Raw genomic sequence first — 21,839 nt, forward strand, 5'->3', positions numbered from 1 at the left:
TGACAAATTGCTGCTTCCTTCCTTTTCATCCGTATATGAAGCCAGCACAATGCAATGTGCAATGCTGGGTTTACTACAGCTTTGTGTAGCTTTACACATACTACCAATAACAACAATACAACTATTAGTTATGATGTACATATATAGGAATCAGTTTCAGTACATGTGTATGGGAATCGGATCAGAAAGGAAAAAAGTGGATGGATGCATCTCTAAATATCTCTCAATCCAGACTCTAAGAAATGGGTTCGTTAAAGCCGTGTGTTTGTTGAACTCATTCATCGTCCACCACCATGGACTCTGTGTTCTTTGTCTCTTTTTAAACTACAACTCCTGACTCCTTGAAGGCTTTTGTGTTGCACGCCCTGATTAGATTAAATGTGTTGAATCAGGACACAGTAAATGAGTTCACAGATGGTGTGTTTATACAGTCGATGGCGCATAGTTTGAAAGGGAGAGACGTTGGGTGAGAGAAGGGTTTGTAGACATGATGTTAATAGGGTCCATGAAAACCAAAAACAAAGGTTTGTGATGATAAAGGTGGCTTTGCAGAGAAGTATAAACGAATACAGGATATAACCAGGAGGATGATGAGCTGATTTAGCTAAAAATAGCTCAGAGCGAAGGCCTCCAGTCCGCCTTCAAACTGCTCCGTGACTGTTTATCAGGGACAAGAGGCGGAGTTGATTAACTGAGTTAAAGTCTAAATCACACCTCATTCATCATCTGCACACCTCTCAGGTCTCTGATGCTGCTCAGCTACGTGCTGTGCTCTGCAGTGCACAGTGTTTTGGGGGGGGGGGGGGGGGACGACTGTCTGCATCTGGATGTGACTGTGTTAGTAAGCTGGCACACGTGTGTGGTGGAGCAGTTTGACCTGTCGACCCTCGATCACAGTCCTTGGGTGTTTCTGCTACTTTCGGCGGTGATGGAGAAGCTCGGTTGGTGCTGATTTATGAGCACGGCACAGTCGGAATGACACGTTCAGCGCTGAGACACACACTGATCATCCATCAACGCTAAAGGGACAGACATCCATAAGCCTCATCTATTCAGCTTTGGGAGGGTGGAGAGCAGGATGAAACCACAAAAAACACTCTGCACCAGTAATTGGATAAATTAGGTGAAGGTCTTGTTATTCTTTATTGATTCCAGAGGGAAATTGTCTTTACTATCAATTTACCAGATCGTCAGGATCAGAACAGCAGCACTTGAGTCCGGGGTCGGCTTATTTTGTTTTCAAAGACTCTTGAGCAGGACAGATGATCCCCAATTGAGGGACAACACTGGTTCAAGGAAACACATGAATTAATACTTTATTGGTTTAATATGTTTCAGAATTTCTCCTAGATTGCTTCAGTCTGTGAAACAGGCTCTAACAGCTGCGAGACAAACCCACTTGATGAAGTGTCCTCACTAAAAGCTGACAGACAGATTGTTTTTTTGAGCGTCTGACATTACTGCGGAAAGGATCCCTGCAGAGATAGACCTTTTCTGTTCCAGTAATAGTCTTTTTATTTTTTATTTTTTAAACAAGACATAGCTGTTACTTCACTCTCTCCTCAAGGTCACGAGACTACACAGAAATACATTTCCTGTTCCAGATCATTCGAGGTAATGCTTTACCACTCACCTGCCAATGTCAAGGACTTAACTGCATTTCCATTCTATGGGCCATGATTCAACATCTTTTCAATTCAATTTGTTCCGATATTGATTCAATCATATGCGGAGATGACAGAATTAACCAGATTATTCATCACAGTACCTTCTGATATTTGTTAAATAATTATGTGTGCAATATTTGTATGTAGGTTTAGAACAAACTGACAAACTGACCCTAATGTATAGTATTTGTTAATAAATAAAGAATATAACATTAAAAACAGAATGCTCTAAAGTGCATGTCTGTGTCTAACATGGATAAAAGTAAAGTGCATACACACCTACACACAAATCGATCTCTTCAGTTTGACTGTGCTTTAAATAAAAACATTCAAGTTTCCCCTACTTTTCCCCCGCAGAGGATGTCAAAGTAATTTATTACACCATAAATACAACAAAAACAAAAAGCGGAAATGTAATTTCAAAGATGCTGAAATCAAATGTAAAATAAGAAGTGCTTTTAGAAATGGGGTTTTCTGGCTCTGGGTAAGTGTGTACTGGGTGCACCAAGTTAGACAAATTGTTTTGAGCTGTTCAGGAATAATCAATTCAGATCAGTTCTATCTTTCCCGTGACTGTGAGCAGGAGCAGGAGAAAAGATGCAGCTGCTGATATCGACAAAAGTTTTGCAACTATTGCTCCCGCTATATGCTCCGTTTCAAGGTCTGAATCGCAAGTTTGCACCTCTCTGCAAGGAGCTAAGCTCTCCTGCTGACAGAGCTGAATTTTGTCCACATAATGATGATAAGCCAGGAAAAGAGAGGATGATTTCTTTCTTTGGCAAGCCTCAAATGTTCACCCTTTCAAAACAAGTGTGAATGCAGCGTAAAAAGACGATTTGAACAAACACCAACAGTCTTGCATGCGTAACAGCTCCACATTCAGATTAAGTGTTGAGAGGCTGACAGCACCTGACTGATTGAAACCCTCGTTTTATTAACAATACAAAATGTCAAAGAGTTTATTTTCAGATAATGTGTTTTTAAGTCACGCAGCGACAGACTGTTTTCCTGATCACTGAAAAGTTTGTGCCTGACTGCTTTTGAATAATCACTGCAGCACAGTTGCCATCAGCAGAGATAAATGACTCCACTCAAGGGTGGCTGTAAGCGAAGGTGTTAGTAAAGTTAAAGTTTTTTTGTTTTGAGGCCCATTTGCACAGAAGTTTTGAAGAAAAGACTGCATAATGGCATCTGCAGCAAAGTCAGTGGTGCATTGAACCCTTTGCATGTGCTCTGTGAGTGATATAGTGACTTTTGACACATTTGCTCAGGTCTGGCAAGAAGCATAAGCTGCACAATCGTTTTGTGAATCAGGCCCTGAAAGTGTCTGAGGAGCAGCGGCAGAAGAGACAAAGCTGCATATCAGAAGTCAGACTTTTTTCGTAGACATGAGAAAATACCCAGAGCCATGAAAAGAGCCAGTTGACGATTGGCCTAACATCTGACTATTAAGATAAATTCAATCATGTTCCAGAGAGATAACGTCTTTTTGAGTGTGGATGGAAAAGCAGGTTAAGATAAGATAGCTTCCACAACGTTTCTTTAGTTTATGTTAGGAAGTTCAGTTATCAGTGTTCAGTATCCTGTCCAAACTGAATCCTTTATTTTTTGTGATATGTTTTTTTTTCTTTGAAAACTAAACCTTGACAATGGCAGATAATGTGCTCAATAATTTATCATTTCCGTTCATACATTCTGTCCATAAATTGTGGCCTTTGGCTGTGACCACTCACCAACATCATGACGCAAATACTTTTGAAGGAATGATCAAACGTGAACAGAGTCCGCAAAATACAGCATCTCCAGGCGTCATACGGCTGCTGAGGCTCGACTGAATCTCAGTGCTGCCTTTTACTTCACAGTCCTGTGGAGAAATTAATAATACTAATGCACATTGCTCCCAATGGTCAGCTGTTGTTTTGAAGGCCAGGGGTTTAGCTAATTGTGGTTTATCAGATTGTTGCTGTTTTATGCTGCCTCCTCTTTTTCAATTACTCGCTCTGTCATTGTGATTGCATATATGCGCGTGTAACGGGTTTAACTAAAGGTCCCTGATGCTGAATCTATAAAACAGACTGGATGATAGAAGACGGCATAACCCAATTGGGGGTCCGACAGAGAACACTGAGACTTAGTGTGAACTATAGAACAGACGATTTTCATGATCTCTGTGCATCTGTTAAATACAGCTCACAACATGCATCATAAATTCCTTCCAGCTTTAGATTCCTCTGTACATGGTGTGGAGAATCATATCACCTTTACTCTTTGAATGTCAGGCATCTTGTCATGTTTGGGGTTTCCACGTGCAGTTTTGTTGTGTTTGTTTCCCTGTCTGTCAGTTCCCTCGTGTCTCCCTTCCCTCACTAATCATCTCATTAGGTTCAGCTGCGGTCACAGGTGTTTCCACTCTGATCTACTGGCTATTTAAACTGGCTCCTTCCAGGAAGCCAGCGCCAGATTATTGTTTCGTCCCCATGGGTTTGTACCTCAGTGTCAGCTCTCGCGCTTCTAGTTATCTTGGATACTTGTGTTTATTCGTGCTTGTTAACCTCTCGTGTTTTCTCCCTGTAGTTCCCGTTCCCGTCCTTCCTGCGTCTCCGTCTCCCCCGTGTCGTCTCGTGTGTCCGATCTGGCTCCTCGTCACACGTGTTTGGATTTAGGGTTTTTAGGGTTCACTAGAGTCACATTTATTATCGTGTTGCACAATTATTTCACCCCGAGTCACTAAATAAATTAAATTAAATTTCTAATAAATTATTTGTAGACGTTAAACTGTCTCTGAGTCGCGCGCTTGGTTCTAAAGATTTTCTGGAGCACAACACATCTATTTAGAACAATCTCTCATTACTCCGCTAACTGAGTCAGTACCTTTAGCTTCAGAGACATTGCCTGTGATTTACGTTTCTTCAAGTATGGTCAGAGCTCCTCAGAATAGATTGTAGTCTGCTGACATCAAGATCATGTCTACAGAGTGTACCCAAACTGAGTGAATACAGAGAGATTCACACTATCAGCACGTAGACACTGAGAAGATAAAGGTGTCCTGTATGCACACTGTAACGTTTGTTGCTGAAATGTAATCCTGACCACCATTAGCATGCAAAATAACAATGTAATAAAGACAATGGACTGTCCACCATTGATGATTCCAGTTCTCTCACTGTCTGACTGAATTCTTGTGAATGCTGAGTGTTCATAGCCTTCTGAGTGTCTTAATTGATAACTTACGACGTCTGCTGTTATTATCGACTCCCTTATTGTTTCAAATTTATAAACCACTTTGCAGTAATCGGTATAGTGTGTGCTTTTTCTTTCAGTATTTCATGTTCTCAAGGTTTAGGTTGAAGTGTCCCTTCCTCTGTTGTAGAAGCTTTATGTTCAGTGTGAATGCTGTGGTCTGAAGTCTCGTCTGTGGTTGAAGGATTAGTGATCATCCTGGCAGAGAGAAAAAAAGTGATTATAGACACTTCATAAATCACTTAAAACACTAAATGACAGCTGCAGACTCCAGACGCTTTTTAAATCTGGCCTGGCCTCTGATTATTTTCTTGGTTTCTGGGACATCTAAAACCCCACCGGCAGACAGAGAATAAGAAAGAGAATCTAAAAGCAGGGTAGCGTGCCATCCTAATGTCTGAAGGGACGTCCTGCAGCAGAACTATCAGAACCCTGACCCCCGTCACAGCAGCCAGATCGGCCATGTGTCATGCTGAAGCGCCCCTTAGGAATCTGCTACCTGACATGATAACTCAGTGTTGTTTCCTGTGTCAGAAAAGAGCCTCAGAACAGGAACGGACAGAAGAAAAAGTTCTGACCCCCCCCCCCCCAAAAAAAAAAGAAAAAAGAAAAACAGGGGCCGATAAGGCGACAAAATCAAAGCAGCTTTCATTCCTCACAAACTGCCAAATGTGTTCACGCTGTTGGAGAAATTTCCGCCCTTGTTGTCAGATAAACATCACGCTGACTAAAAATAGTGCAAAGATTCTTCCTCCACATCCTTTGTTTGTGAGACGTTGTGTTTGGAAACGTGTGGGAGACAAAGGAGATGTGTGATGTGTTGATATTGAATCAGACAGATTCATCACGGAAAACAAAAAGCCTCTAAAATAAACACTGAGCATTATCTGTATCTATTCCACATCTGTATAACACAGCGGTCAGAGGGGAACCATGCACCTGACTTTAACACGTTTAATGTTCACTGAAATAAATACTTATATGGTGTGGAGTTTTAGAGTAAATTTAAGTGTCTAATTGTTGGTCATATGACAACCTTGTTTCCATAAAAGTTAAGATGATGATTTTCAAATCAGTGAAAGTCCATGATTAATTGAAAATACAGCACAAATATAAATAAATATAAATACAAATCAAATGTTGAAACTAAGTTTAAATGTTATATCTTTTATATAGCTATAGCTGTCCTCTCAATTAAAGGCAGAAAAAAACATTCACCTTTTTAAAAAAAAATAGGGAAAAGGAGGTGCTGGAAGCGCAGTGGCCGCGCACGCGTCCCCATGTATGGAGGCGACAGTCCTCACGCGGGCGGCCCGGGTTTGACCCCATCCTGAGGCCTTTTTCCCGCATGTCGATCACCTGTCTCTCTCTCTCTCTCTCTCTCTCCCCCTGATTTCAGACTCTATACACTGTCTCTCTCTCTCTCTCTCTCTCTCTCTAATAAAAGCAAAAAGGCCAAAAATACATCTTGAAAAAAAAAAAAAAAAAAAAAGGGAAAGAAAATAATAGTGTAGAGGAATCCCCACTTGTACGACCTGACCCTGACCCCTGGTGTCTGTGTGAGTCGCACCGATAGTCAACGCTGTGGCCTGAAAGCCTCGTCTAATTCTGTCCCTCTCTCATCAAACAATTAAAGGATGTGACAGCAGATGTGCAAGGCTAGGAGCTTCAGAGGTTTAAATAGCAGAGCTGAAAGGAGAATTCAGTCACTGAAGGAGAAATGATGAAAGGCTACTGTGATTCAACACAATATTTCTGCGCTTAAAGACAAGAGGGCATTGTTACTCACAGTCAGTGTTTGGTGTGTCACCCCTAGGTCAAATGAGAATAAATCAAAGTCAGACCTGCAGGAGAAACTGCTGGTGGCAGATGACTGTGGGTGCAGAAATAGTGTGTGTGTTTGTCTGGACTAGCTTGTGCTCTTTTATTAAACATTTACATTAAACATACATTTCTCTTGTCTCAGGGCAAAATGAGGGCTGGATTCATGACCATTCAACACTACTACCATGTTTCTAATGATACACAGCTTCATGCAAATGGGTGAAGTATCCCTTTATCACTGGATAATGCTGTGGTTCACTCTTGTTGTCCGATGCCGATAGTCAGTGGCAGCCACTGCAAATTATATCCTGATGCTGTTGCACCAGCATCAGTCATGGTCTGATGCATTATCTTTACATGCATGAGTCACATGACTCATTGAATGCTCAAAAAGGCTTGGAGAAAATGTCTCCAAAGTTTGTACAATCAACAGGGAGTGAAGGATTTTATGACTAAATCATGACCAAAGGTCGAAGTCAAAGACCTAATATAACTTTCATGCTCAGTCTCTATAAAACACCTATTTGTTTTTATCGCATGTGGTTATTTTGAATTGTGTATCTCTCCTTTTTATTGTTGGCCTACTTATTATATATGCTGTTGTCTTTGTGTTCTTTCAAGTTTCACAAATATATCCTCCGCCCCAGCCACACTCACACTGTGCTGCTGTGAGAAACACTGACGGATGTAAACTGACACTGGACTGTTTTGCATAAACACGCAAGGCGGCAGTTTTAGCCTGCCTTTATTTATTTTTACATGTCTGGATCTCCTGAGTTTCCCTATGTTCAACGTCACTATGTGGTGAATTCTGGGTTATTCTCTCTGAAACAGAAATGTAGAATTACGTCCAGTGAGCTCAAAATGTCCTCAAGATAATCCAGAAGCAGAAGAGCTTCTCGGTCTCACTAACATAGAAGCATGTGGTTCTTCATACGTTCATACATAGATGAGAAATAAATCACCAACTAAAAGTTATGCAAACTTATTAAACACAAATCAAAATTATTATTGTTTTAAACACAGAGGTCGTGGTTGTGGTTACCTGAGAACTTCAACCAAGAAGTAGGCCCACATGCAGCAAAGGTAGCTAGCTAGTTTAAAACATTCGATTTCAGCACTATCATGTATGTGGTAAAAGTTGCTCTCTACAGTTGGTCAGGATCCAACAGTTTATATATTCTTCCCTCTGAGATCACGCGTCTTCCTGACTGGATTTCGTCTATAATCTTTAGTTTGAACGTTCATAAAAACTTAATGTCTGGGTTCTCAGGTAATTAAAGTGAACTGGATGTGGTGTCCTACAAGGTTCATTTTCTGGTCCCGGTTCTTTTTACTAAATGCTTCTGCTCAACCACAAAAGCCAACATATTGTCTCTTTTCATTCATTCAAGTTTTGCCTCACATCTTATATATGAATCAGTGATGTCAACCGTTGGATGTCACATTTGCCATTTAAGTAATTAATATTAGAAATAGAAGTGTTCAATAACTGAATTCGGCTAACTCAACAGCTTTGGTCCACTTTTTACTAACATGAAGTCAACTGCAAAAAAGCACAGAAAAAACACTGTTTGACTCGCAACCCAAATTTTCAAATACTCTGTGCACGCCACAGTTCGTCAGTAGTTTGCTTCCACTTTAGTCAGTTATTGTGTTTCAACACACAAACAATACGGACTCGTGATTGTTCTTTATGAACATTACATCAAAACAAAGAATGACAAATCATCCCCAAAAAGACAAATGAAAACATTGTTTGCACCTTCTTCTCTTTATTCCCGCGTGATCTTGTAGATCTCCCGTGATGTGAGCACAGCTGCTCATTGCTCCGCTCCGCTGCACTTCCGTTCCAGAAACGAATCCAGCGGGGCGTTCGGCGGGGTATGTGGAGATTGAGGGTCACTTTAAGGCTTCTTGAAATCAATGAAAAACATCCCCAGAATAAAACCAAGTATCTCTTATGCATTGGCTTTTATAAAGCCTTTTAATAAATCATCTCCTAAAGTCTCAAACTCCCTACTTTCTGCAGTAAACAGAAACATACTCTCATGTCTCAAACTAGGTCAGAATGCAGCAGCTCAGCTACTTTCTTTTTCTCTGCTTCTCTTTATTTGCTCTTGTTTGTTTTTACTACTTGCAGTTTTAAATCTCATCTTGACCTGGCTCTAATAGTGGATAAATACTGATGCCATGAATGAGCCATTCATTGTCTTTTGTTATGTCTCTTTCTTTCCCCGTCTCCGCTCCGTGTGTCTTTCTTTTGTCATCCTCTTGTTTTGACTTTATATCGACTGCTTCTTCAAATCGTCCTGCAGTCTGGCCAAGATGTTTGGGTTTGCTATGTTTTTTTTGTTGTTGTTTTTTTTGCTGTTGATAGCTGCAAGTAAAAGTTCAGAGGAGGAAACTTTACAAAATACAAAGTAAACAGAGAGCATGTCCTTTTCCCCTAACTGAGGCTTTCTACATTTTGTGAGCAATTACTTTTACACCTGCAGTCTCCTGAAAAACGGCAGATAGTTGCAGGAGTTTTTGCTGCCAGCCACCAAGTATTTTTTTCTGCAGAAAGTGTAAGTGAACTGCAGTAGGGCATAATCATGGAAATTTGATCTCTAACAATGTGAAGGGTTATTCTTCCTGTTCTGTCAAACTACATATAACATTGAAATAAAGGTAAATTATTCACATCACAGCGTCTTATAGTGGACTCTTGTTTCATCCTCCACTTTCACATTATTTTCTTTAAAGTCTGACCTCAGAAGTCCCTCTGTACTCAGGGACAGTTTCCCTCTGTGAGCTTCATGTTGTCATGCTTTACTCTTTTGTTTGTTGTTGTTTTGTTTTCATTTTGGTTATTTGGTCATTTTCTATCCTACTGTTGATTGTTTACCTGATGTGTTTTCATTTTTATTATTATTATTATTATTATTACTAGTTTAATCTTTGGTGTTTCCACGTTTTATTTTGTAGTTCTTGTCCCCAGTGTTTCTTGTCTTGTCTTACTTCCTCCCTTTATTTTGATTTCCCTCATTGTCTTCACCTGTGTGGTTAGTCTCACCTGTGTGTGTGTAGGGTGCGTTCGGATTGTCCCTCCTATCTCCTTTCACTGTTCTTTTTATGTGAACCCTGGAAGCAGTTAAGTGATACATGATAAGAGAGGTTCACATTCTCTAAAAATGAAGCTTAGGTGAGTCAATGCTTCCTTCTTTAGCACAGGAAACACTGCACCATCATTTATGAAAGGAGATGACAAAGTACTGTCCCGCAATTCCTTGCGGCCACAACTTTTCCAGCGACTCGCATATCAAGAAAATTAACGATCTGTTGGAGGAGAAATGTGGAGACAGTCTGCCTTTGGTTTCTATATTGATTTGACTTGTATTTGTGTGAAGGTGAACTTTACTTTTATACATTCTTGTATCAAACATTAAACCCAGAGCTCTGAACGTGATGCTGATGTTATAAAACCGTCAAAGTGAAGCATCCTGGTATCTTATATAGCCTACTTTATATTTTCATTTACACCTCGTGGTTTTTAGGATTATTTCACCGGTAAGGAGGCACAGGAGAACGATTTTTAGATGAACTTTTTGTGGTCTATTTTCTGAACATTATTGTAGTTTCACTACGGCAAACTCACATCACCAACCTCCACCGCTGTTGCATCATTATTACGTTGCCGAGTGGAAATGCGGTCGGATTGTCAAAACAACGCCTCTCACTAAGTCCTTTATGAATTCTCCCAACACCTTTCCTTAGCCTTGTGACGTCACAGGGTTAAGGTAAAGTACATTGTGAAAGTAGATAGGAGGGACAATCCAAATGCACCCTTAGTCTCAGTTCATGTTCACGTGTTTGCTGCTGATAGAATTTCTGTTTTCTTGCGTTATGTTTGTTTAGATTGGTGCTGACGATTGGTTTTGGACTTCTTGTTAATAAAAATATATTTTCTTATCTGCGTGTGGGTCCTTTTCTTTATTTTAGATTAACTTTAACATCTGTGAACAACAAGATCGAGAGGACTTCAGGGGTAGCCCTTTGGAAATTCTTGAATTTGACTTTGTGAAACAGCTTAGTTGCGTTTCACACTTGGCACAGACACAATGTAAGCTATTGTCCATGAAAATGTCTGGGGGTTCTGATAAATTTTTAACTGTGATTCTCTCTTGCAGTGGCCCTGAAGGCCTCAAATTTTAATTGTTTACTCAGAGTACAAGCAATAGTAGCGTTTTGAGTCGAAACCAAAAAGCTTTTCAGTGTTGTGCCTTAAATTCCCAGAAGATTGTGCTTCATAAAAACTGTGTCAAGGTGTCTGAAAAACTCTTCTGCATGAAAAAGTCAGAGGCAATACTTCTTTAAAATTCTGGACACTTAACTGTTTGCTATGAGCCTTCACCCAGGTTAAATAGATAACATTTCGTCTGCACGCCAGGCGATCCACAGCACAAGAAATGACATCACCACTTTTAAACACTGCATTTGTTGCTTTTGTCGGATATTTTCAGTCTTCACATGAAAGTGAGAGCGATGATGTGTGGGGTCCAGGTCTGTAGCTCCTTCACCATCTCCACCTCCTCTCCTCCTGCAGGTGCTGAAGGGGTGCAAAAAGCTGGCCATGTCTGTGTGTTCAATGGGTCGGATCCCCGGAGGATACATCACCAACCACGTGTACAGCTGGGTGGACCCTCAGGGCCGCAGTGTCTCCCCCCCGCCTGACAACCATGAAGTGAACCAGACGCAGGGGCCTGGCATGGAGGAGAGGACGGTAAGAACAATTTGTGTGTTCATGTTGGTTTCTTAGTGTGTGTGTGTGCGCTGGTAAGAGCATAATAAATTATGAATGAAGCATTGTAAAATAAAATAAAAAAAGACACTCAAGTGCAGCTTTCAGCTGACCTAAAGTGAGTGCTTTTTACTTAAGGAAAAGATGCTTCTGCAGGTTTTGAGACGTTGACGACTGAGATTTCTGTAATCATCCTCCTGCTCGTTTCCATCAGCAGTAAGGTCAGGAGTAAAATGGCCATCTGAGGACAGTCATCATGACCTTTTGTGCTGTGACATTTTGGCAGACAGACTCATCCTACAACAAAGCCCCCTTCCCCCCCCCGAAGGCCTGTGACTATATTTGTGCTACAACGGAAGAGTTACTCAACCTGCGTCATCTGGAAGAACAAAAACACCTGTTGGCGAGCTCGCAAATAAAGAAGCGTCTTAAAAAAGAAATAGAAAACAAACACTGAATAAGCATCCAAAACAAAGTGATGCATGTGCTTGAGTCAGAAGTCCAATGTCCTCCAGATGATATTTAAACTGTGACTGATTCAATCAGGTGTGATTCTTTTTGTGATTCTGTTTGTGAATACATATAATATCTTTAAATTAGATCCCTTAAAGAAAAATCCACTTTTTTGAACACATATTTGGGTTTCATGTTTACCGACCCACACAATCTGAAATAAACCCATCCAGTTCTTTGTTTGTGGTCTGCAGAAGTCTTACAACACACAGAAAAATGCTCTGTTTCTAATTAGTTCTCCTCATGACATCACAGTGGGATTCTGGTAAAAAAAAAAAAACACCTCCCCAGGTATCTCCACCCACGACTCCATAACCAGACTACAGCGAAACTTTAGTGCAGGCCCATCATTTTTATTCTCGCGAGCAAAGGAGTGATGCCTGCTGGGAAAAATCAGGGGGGTCCACACACACACACACACACACACACCAAAATTGAGCGTTCTGAGAGAGAAGAAAATGAGTATTGATTTGGCATAATTCTCACAACCCATCAGCTGGCATCATCTGATACAGCGTACGATCCTGTTCAGTGTGTTTGATCAGCCCAGTGTGTAATTACTATGTGTTCTTCCCTTCTGTGTCTGTTCGTCACCTGACCATGTTTCATTTTTGATTTTTAACATTATGTGTGTTTTCACCCTTTTGGTGAGACTTTTGATTTAAACTTTTTTTTCATATGCAGTATTTGCTTTGTTTTGTTTTTTGTTATCTTTTGTTGAAGTAGTTAGTCTGCACCTGGGTCCTCTCCATTGTTGAATCCTTAAATATAATGTGAGAAATGTGAATCAATAATGATTGTTGTAATGTGAGGTGTTGCTCACATTTTCTCAATTGTTAAAAAAAAAAAAAATCTATCTAATCTATCTATCTAAAAGACTGCTGTGCCCTCCACGCTCACTGGGCCTTCAGTGGTGGTTTTGGCCTTGAGGACTTTAGTTTTAAGAATGTTGAGGCCTGCTTGTAAGGATGTGTCTGCCCGGACTTTTGTTGTGTCTGCTTTAATTTCCAGCAGAAACAAACAACAACAAACTCTGAACAAAATCCAATGGAATAGAATGATCTCATCCTTTATTTGGGGAAGAAATAAACCAAGGATAACATTTCACTCCTTACAACTCCTGAAAGACAGAGGTGGGATGGGTCTGTCGTGTCTGGAGGATTATTATAGAGCAGTGCAAATGTGTTACTTAATCTGTTGGTGTGAGCCCTCCTATGATGCCAAATGAAAGACCACACAACAGAACCTAATAAAAACAGCCCTCCCTTCATTAATTGGAGAAGTAAACCTTCTAAATAATTATCTGAACAAACTACCGTAAATTCCGTACTATTGAGCGCACCTGGATATAAGCCGCACCGGCTAAAAATAAGTAAATAAATGTATTTGTACATATATAAGCCGCACTTGATTATAAGCCGCAGGTGTCCACGCTATAACAAGAGCTATTTACACAGACGTAGGCTACCGGTAACATCCGCAAAAACTGTAGCGTCCGTACGGACGTTAAAGGACGACGAGAGCGTTCAAATAATAACTTTTAATAACCCGATCACTGTCGGCCGTGACCACGCCGTTTACAGCAGAGAGCAACACATAACTTGCCGTAACAATCCAACTCTCTCCCCCAGCGTTCTCTCATACAGCCACTCAACACGTTCTCGCTGGTGCATTCACTGACTCTCCACATAATCGGAATTATGAACACATTATCAACTACTGACTTTACAACATGAACCGTTACAATACGAAGCCTAGCCGACGGTGTCTGTAACACGGCTGATGAAAAAGATGACCGTAATATATTTCACAAGAAAAAGTCCATCCATTCACTGCCTCAGAATGACTTCATTACTCACTTCCTCAGTCTCTGTTGTCGCTGTCAGTGTCATCTTAACGTGCAGCAGCTCTGTTAGCTTCTTTGACAGCCAGGTCGATCACCTTTAACTTGAAAGCTGCATCATATGTATTTCTCCGTGTGTTTTCCATCATGAGGGTGCGTGCATGAAGCGCAAAATGACTGATATTAAGATCCGACGTGACGAAGTCAAATGTTTTTGCGGCAGAAGCTCATTGTCCCCCATAAAAAATCCATGCATTAGCCGCACCGGAGTAGAAGCCGCAGTGCTCGAAGTGTGAGAAAAAAGTAGCGGCTTATAGTCCGGAATTTACGGTACCTTCCTGGGTAACAGTTCCACTGATCATCTGGACGAAAACGCTCAAGGACAGAGAAGTTGAACAAAACGCTGGATAGTACATGACTCTGAATTCATACCTGCTGAACTAGACAGAAGATTGAAGAAACTCAGGAATTACTTCATTCTCAATCATAACAAATAAAGGATTAATAACCTTTGAACAACTTAGAAACACCTTTAACCTAGAGAGAAAAGAGTTCTTCAGATACTGCCAATTTAGACATTACTATGAGTGGACAACAGAGAGAGGATTAAATGTGATTTAAATATTTATGGAAGCACATAAAGGTAATCCTTGATCTCCAAAATGTACACATCACGTGTTGTGGAGCGGTCACTCCACAACATATGTTAAGACAAGATGGGAAAGGGAAGCTCGGGTCTGTAGAGAGAGTTTGCATGGAAAAAATATCCTTATATTTGGTTTATGCGCTCCAAAGATCAATGGGTCCCAGACAAACAGACCTGAGCTTAGTCGTGGTTGGAGGATGTGTGGCAATACGTCTGCACATTCACTGATTAGGGAAATGTGTTAAAAGATATAGACTGCTCTTTCAGTCTTATGTACACTCAACAAAAATATAAACGCAACACTTTTGTTTTTGCTCCCATTTGTCATGAGATGGACTCAAAGATCTAAAATTCATTCCAGATACACAATATTACCATTTCTCTCAAACATTGTTCATAAATCTGTCTAAATGTGTGATAGTGAGCACTTTTGCTTTGCTGAGACAATCCATCCCACCTCACAGGTGTGCCACATCAAGATGCTCATCAGACACCATGATTAGTGCATAGGTGTACCTTAGACTGTCCACAATAAAAGGCCACCCTGAAATGTGCAGTTTTTGCTTTATTGAGGGTCTGGGGACTCAGAACCAGTCAGTATCTGGTGTGACCACCATTTGCCTCATGCAGTGCAACACATCTTCTTCGCATAGAGTTTATCAGATTGTCAATTGTGGCCTGTGGAATGTTGGTCCACTCCTCTTCAATGGCTGTGCGAAGTTGCTGGATATTAGTGGGAACTGGTACGCGCTGTCGTATACGCCGGTCAAGCACATCCCAAACATGCTCAATGGGTGACATGTCCGGTGAGTATGCTGGCCATGCAAGAACTGGGACATTTTCAGCTTCCAAGAATTGTGTACAGATCCTTGCAACATGGGGCCGTGCATTATCTTGCTGAAACATGAGGTGATGTTCATGGATGTATGGCACAACAATGGGCCTCAGGATCTCATCACGGTATCTCTGTGCATTCAAAATGCCATCAATAAAATGCACCTGTGTTCTTCGTCCATAACAGATGCCTGCCCATACCATAACCCCACCACCACCATGGGCCACTCGATCCACAACATTGACATCAGCAAAGCGCTCACCCACACGACGCCACACACGCTGTCTGCCATCTGCCCTGAACAATGTAAACTGAGATTCATCCGTGAAGAGAACACCTCTCCAACGTGCCAGACGCCATCGAATGTGAGCATTTGCCCACTCAAGTCTGTTACGGCGACGATCTGGAGTCAGGTTAAGACCCCGATGAGGACGACGAGCATGCAGTTGAGCTTCCCTGAGACGGTTTCTGACAGTTTGTGCAGAAATTCTTTGGTTATGCAAACCAATTGTTTCAGCAGCTGTCTGAGTAGCTGGTCTCAGACGATCTTGGAGGTGAACCTGCTGGATGTGGAGGTCCTGGGCTGGTGTGGTTACACGTGGTCTGCGGTTGTGAGGCCGGTTGGATGTACTGCCATATTCTCTGAAACGCCTTTGGAGACGGCTTATGGTGGAGAAATGAACATTCAATGCCCGAGCAACAGATCTGGTTGACATTCCTGCTGTCAGCATGCCAATTGCACGCTCCCTCAATGCTTGCGCCATCTGTGGCATTTTGCTGTGAGACAAAACTGCACATTTCAGAGTGGCCTTTTATTGTGGACAGTCTAAGGTACACCTATGCACTAATCATGGTGTCTGATGAGCATCTTGATGTGGCACACCTGTGAGGTGGGATGGATTGTCTCAGCAAAGCAAAAGTGCTCACTATCACACATTTAGACAGATTTATGAACAATGTTTGAGAGAAATGGTAATATTGTGTATCTGGAATGAATTTTAGATCTTTGAGTCCATCTCATGACAAATGGGAGCAAAAACAAAAGTGTTGCGTTTATATTTTTGTTGAGTATATTTAGTAGGGAATTCCTAGGTAGGTACTTAATACAAATTCTATTAGCTAGTTGTAAAAAAGCAATAACCATGATCAAATTATGAGTGAAACAGATTCCTTTAGGGGCTGCTAACTCGCTTGTCAGTGGGGTTTAGCCTTTTGATTTTCTCTCATCAAGGGGAGGTGATAGGAGCTTCTGGTCGAGGTGTCGATTAAATGCTGCATCATGTTGGTCGGGCTGTTTGTGTCGTTTCCCGTCTTCTTGAAATATTTACACTCAGTTTTAGTCACATCTGTTTTCTTCTCACCTTTTTAATTTTCTGTCTCAGGGAAGCCAAAATGCTTCCACATCTCCAATTTAAAAGACAGTGGTGCATCCTCAATCTCAAAATCTTTCTCTGCAGCTGCTGACGCTCACCATGTTATTGAGATTCATTTTTACAAGTACCGATGTGAATATTAACACCTTCATTTATTGATTCATTACAATGTTAAAAGTAATCTTTACATACTTGTAATCTCTGTTTATCTGGGTTTATATCTGTATTTCCTGCCTCCCTGTAGGTGAACCTGAATATGGACGATGGTCGCTCTCTGGGCCTGATGATCCGGGGTGGTGCTGAGTATGGACTGGGGATCTACATCACTGGAGTGGACCCTGGATCTGCTGCAGATGCTGGAGCACTAAAGGTAAACCTGTGATGATATCACTGTGACAATAAGACTTTTTTGGGGTGTGTTTGGGCCTGAATATGATGAGTGCTATATCATTTGTGAACATGACATTGAGATAGAGAAAGTAGAGGAAGCAAATTATGCAGAATGGCATTTAGTGGTCGTATTTTATTCTTACGGAATCAGGCCTTTAGTTTCTCCCAAAACTGTGTAAATACTATGTTACCCTCCAATGAATTTTATTTTTTTCATATGTTTTCCAAAAAATATTTGTAGGCTTTTCATGCCTCTATTTTAGAGATAGGACAGCGGACAGAGTCACAAATCAGGGACTTCAAAAAAGAGTGGGGAGTGAAGTGCTGTACAGGAAGGGAGCCACATGTTAAATTTGAATCTGAGCCGCCCGCTTGGAGGACTATACAGCTCCTGTACATGGGACACACGCTCTAACCACGAGGCTAAACACTGAAGACTCTTTTCAAAACACTGCATTTCCAAAAACGGCATTGAAGCTAATTTTGTTTTATTATTCTATTGATTTATTTACCTTATTACATCTTTATGTATGTATGTATGTATGTATGTATGTATGTATGTATGTATGTAAAAATAAAAACGTCTACAAGCTACATTTAATTTTTGCTGAAACACCTTGAAACACTAAAAAACTCCACGGTGGTGTTTAAAGTCTTATTCATGGATTAAATTAGTTGTTGATGCAAAGATTGTCAGGCTCTGTGCCAGCTGTCATCATCAACATCTGCTACCTGATTCTGATGAACCTGTTAGCATTCCTGCCACCTGCTCCCGATTAGACTGCTAAACCTGTTAGCGTTGCTAACATCTGCTACCTGCCTAACAGCCTCAGTCAGCCAGCCGACTTCACTGCAGTGACAGGCCTGCAAAGATGCTTTATTAGTCCTCTAAATCTGTGCTGTGTGCTTTCAGGTCAGCTTTCTGCATCAACAAGCAGGCCACTCTCACTGTGCTATTTTTCAACCTGCCTGAGGCAAGAAGAACACAAGCCAGTGTTTCCTACCTGTAAACAATGTGGCTCATATCTCAATCTGGTTTTAATGATATCACACTGTGTCCTACTTGGGGATAAAAATAAAACACTCATTTAATTAGTTTATTATAGTTTAATTTCTTAACAATCAGGACCCATACTGGGTACATCAGAAACTCGCCTTACACTGAGGTGAAGGAGATTAAGAGCAGAGAGAGCTTGAAATCCTTAAAATGTAAATGTTCTCCTTTAAAAGAAGACGCAATACTCATTTATTCGTTTTCTTAGACAGATGAAGAGGTTTCATTTTTTTACATGGAGAATCGGCCTTTCATGCTGCAAAACTGAAGAGGACATGCTGCGACAGAAAATGTTTAAGCAAGGAAATAAGGTGAGAGAGCAGACGAGGTGATGGAAAAAAAAAACATGTGCTTCCATTTATAACTGCAGACCAGAGCTGCTGTCCACCTTTACAGGGTGGGTGTGTGCATGTGTGTTATAGCCTGGATGCATTAGATTGAGTGATCTTGTCATCAGAGAAGGGGGGGGGGGGGGGGGGGGGGGGGGGAGAGAAGCTGTTTATAGTTTCCAGGAAGACCATCCCTCTTCTCCTGTTTACTCCCCTTCCTCCCTCCTTGTCTGCCTGTGTCATGGCCTTAAGTAAGATTGAGGATTGGCTAGACACTGGTGATGTCACAAAGCACATGTAAGGTATTTTTCAGTCAAATATGTCAGCCCACTATTTAAAGTTATATCAATCCATTCCCTAAAGGTTTTATGTGGTCAAAGTGAAGGTCGAGAGCTTCAGCTGACGTATGAAAACACTCATGAAAACATGCATAGAGATCAAATTGATCTATTATCTTCCTCTTGTCTGGGCTTTGGTTGTGGTGGTACTATGCTGAGCAGGGTATATACAGTAAGGTCCCATCCACATGTATATGGATTGTTTTGAAAACATTGTGTTTTCTCTTCCTTTTGGCCTCCCATCCACATGAAAACAGTGGAAAACTGAGTTTTGGTCACTGTAAACAAAGTCTTTGAAAAACGCATTCCAACATGGAGATTTTAAAAATGTTTACTTGTATTCGTGTTAAAACACTAAAACAAAGCTTTTTGTAATAGGGACCTAATTACATCGACTTTCTTTCTTAGCATGGGTCATGCGCTATAACCAAGATGGCGGGCTACCGGTATTTTATGCAGCTAAAATGACGTGATACTGTCATGACTCCCAGTCACAATTCTCCTGGCACATTTTAACTTTATATTCAAGTGTAACCTTAAGCAGAAACTCCACTTCCTCGTCCGTCCAAACAAACAAATCAGATTTGTGCTTGTTTACTTGTTTCGCCATTTTTCCAGATTGCCTCTGTAAAAACGACGCTCATTGGCATGCTCGCAGTGTTCTTTTATGGTGTTTGATGTTAATGACACAGCTATCCACGCTCCCTCGTTTTTGCGTTGCAATGTGACTGAGAGTTTTTTTTAAACGGTTGGAGTAGACAGGATTTTTTTTGCGACTGAAGAAAAAAAACCTGGGAAAAAACAGGTTTTTAGAAATATCCTTATATGGACGTGGCCTCGGACCAGCAGCATGTTTCAGCCCCTCCTCAGGGATCCCAAGTACCCATCAAGATCAAAATGAATAATGACTCTTTTATCAATTTTGGACATACCCAGGGGTCCCTTGGACATGCCTGGAACTAAAGTCAACTGAAGCAGTTGCCTGATCTGTCGAAGCGTGCTCTTTTTGACTCAAATGATTTGAGCTCTGTATGTCTGAGTTGACGTAAACTCACATGCAGATTCCGCTTTATCCTTGTGCCTCACGTTCTGCCTGCGCCGCGCACTCCTGAGCTGATCAAGCCTTCTCTTTTCAATGCTCCTGTTTCCACTGCAACCAGTGGGCACCAGAAACGCACGTCCACTCAGCTCTTCTTGGGCCAAGTGTACTTTTGATGGACCGCGCTGCTAGCATGCATCAAGCTGAATAGTGCAAATTGGCCCTCACAGGAAGTCAGATAAGGGAATGCTAAGAGCACCTGGTTAATTTAAAGCTAAATGTACAGACTATATATATCCCATCACTTCAAAATAGGCACCAAATTAACAACAAATCCGTCTCAGAAAGGCAAAGTAACCTGTTGTTTTCTTTTTCACATGTTATTCTGTGACCAGCAACTCATGGCTGTGATCTGCTGCCTTGTGCTTCAAAAATAAACCCAGTGAGTTCAGCACCGACCAAGGCAGAGACAGAATATTTCACACATTGAATGTTGTGGACTCTGCAGGTAATCTGAGCCCATCAACCTAAGAAGAGAAACTTATTTTGGCTGCTTGAATCTTGAAGTGGGCTTTCAGGGCCCTAAACTCCAGACTGAAAGCAGCATCAGGACAATGTCTGTGAGCCAAGGACTGTTGTCTGTTTTTCATCTGCTCTGTCAGTGTTTTTGCACAGAAAAAAAAATCATTTGGTGTAAAGGAACTCCTGAACACTCAAGTTTTGAGAAACAAAGAATATTGAAGCTCCTATATGTCAAGCAAAGAGGACCTTTCTCACACATTTGACTCCTGAAATGGTACTAGGCATCAATAATGGTACATCTATTTTAACGTGATTGCACCATGTTTAACTTTTTGTAAGATGAGGTTTAGCAGAGTGGATCTGGCTCGTCTGTGTTGTCATGGCTGATGTTTATCCCTCCATGTTTCCCATGATGCTTCCTTTGACATTGACCTTGAGAAACACAAGCACAAGGTGAGCACGGCGAGAGCCTACAATGCTAATGAGTTATTCATTGTCATTTTTTATCATGGTCCAAAATGATTCACAAATAATTGAAAGTCTTCATAGCCACGGCTATCTGATCACACACAATGACAACAGGTCATCATTCTGCTCATTTTAATAACTTTACACTGGATTGTTGTTTGTTTGTTATTATTATGCAGTTAATTTGAAACTATAAAAATATAGTTCCTAAAGAAACATGTCTTTTTTGAAGTCCTGCATACTGCTTGAAATTCAATGACTACTCAATCCTGTTTTAAAGTACTTGGATTCATGTGTTTCTTAACAATTGAAACATCACTTATAGGCAGAGACATACAAAAAAGACTACACATAGACTTGTTCATAGAACACAACAGTGGAACAATTAAATTTGTGTTTTGAGTGCAATGTAGCATCCTGCCTTCTTGGAGATATTTTTCCACTTTCTTCCATGTTGAGCAGACTTCCAGGTAACATGAGTGTACGGTATGATTTATAGTTCAGCTGTTATAAAGCTTAAAGCAGCAGGAGCTTCTTACATAGTTTGAAACTGTAATTTAAAATTTCCCTGAACTCAGCATCACTGGTAAAGTACTATATCCATCATCTGCACTATGTGAACAGGCCCGCTTGAAAGTCATATTTCTCATTTGTATTTGTTCAACACGGTGACACGTGCTGCTGCCCATTCATTACTTAAAGAGAGTGAAACGCTCAGCCATAGCCATTAGAAAGTTATATAAATCTGCTCCAGATCCATTCAATTAGAGGCTGCTTTCTAACCTTGGAGAGGCACACTGCATCAGATGTATGAAGGCAAACATTTTTATTTTCTTTTTGACAGAAATGCTATTTTATTTTAATAATACTTTAATATGCTGGAGTAGTGTATTGTTACATTTTTCAAATCCACCTCTCGGGATGGATGTCCTCTAATCATTGCTCTACCGTTTTTAAGTCTGTGTGTTTGCAGTA

General features: G+C 40.9%; 1 protein-coding gene across 2 annotated transcripts in view; it reads left to right on the forward strand.

Annotated features, from left to right (window-relative positions):
• Positions 1-21,839, forward strand: part of whrnb (whirlin b) — a 91,518-nt gene that overhangs the window by 30,949 nt on the left and 38,730 nt on the right. For both annotated transcript variants that reach the window (XM_079367996.1, XM_079367997.1), the window contains exons 2-3: positions 11,320-11,496; positions 16,969-17,094. In XM_079367996.1, coding sequence (XP_079224122.1) covers positions 11,320-11,496; positions 16,969-17,094 — 303 coding nt within the window. The remainder of the gene's footprint in view (positions 1-11,319; positions 11,497-16,968; positions 17,095-21,839) is intronic.

Source organism: Symphodus melops (assembly GCF_947650265.1).
Source record: "Symphodus melops genome assembly, chromosome: 1".
In the NCBI taxonomy this organism is placed as follows: Eukaryota; Metazoa; Chordata; class Actinopteri; order Labriformes; family Labridae; genus Symphodus; species Symphodus melops.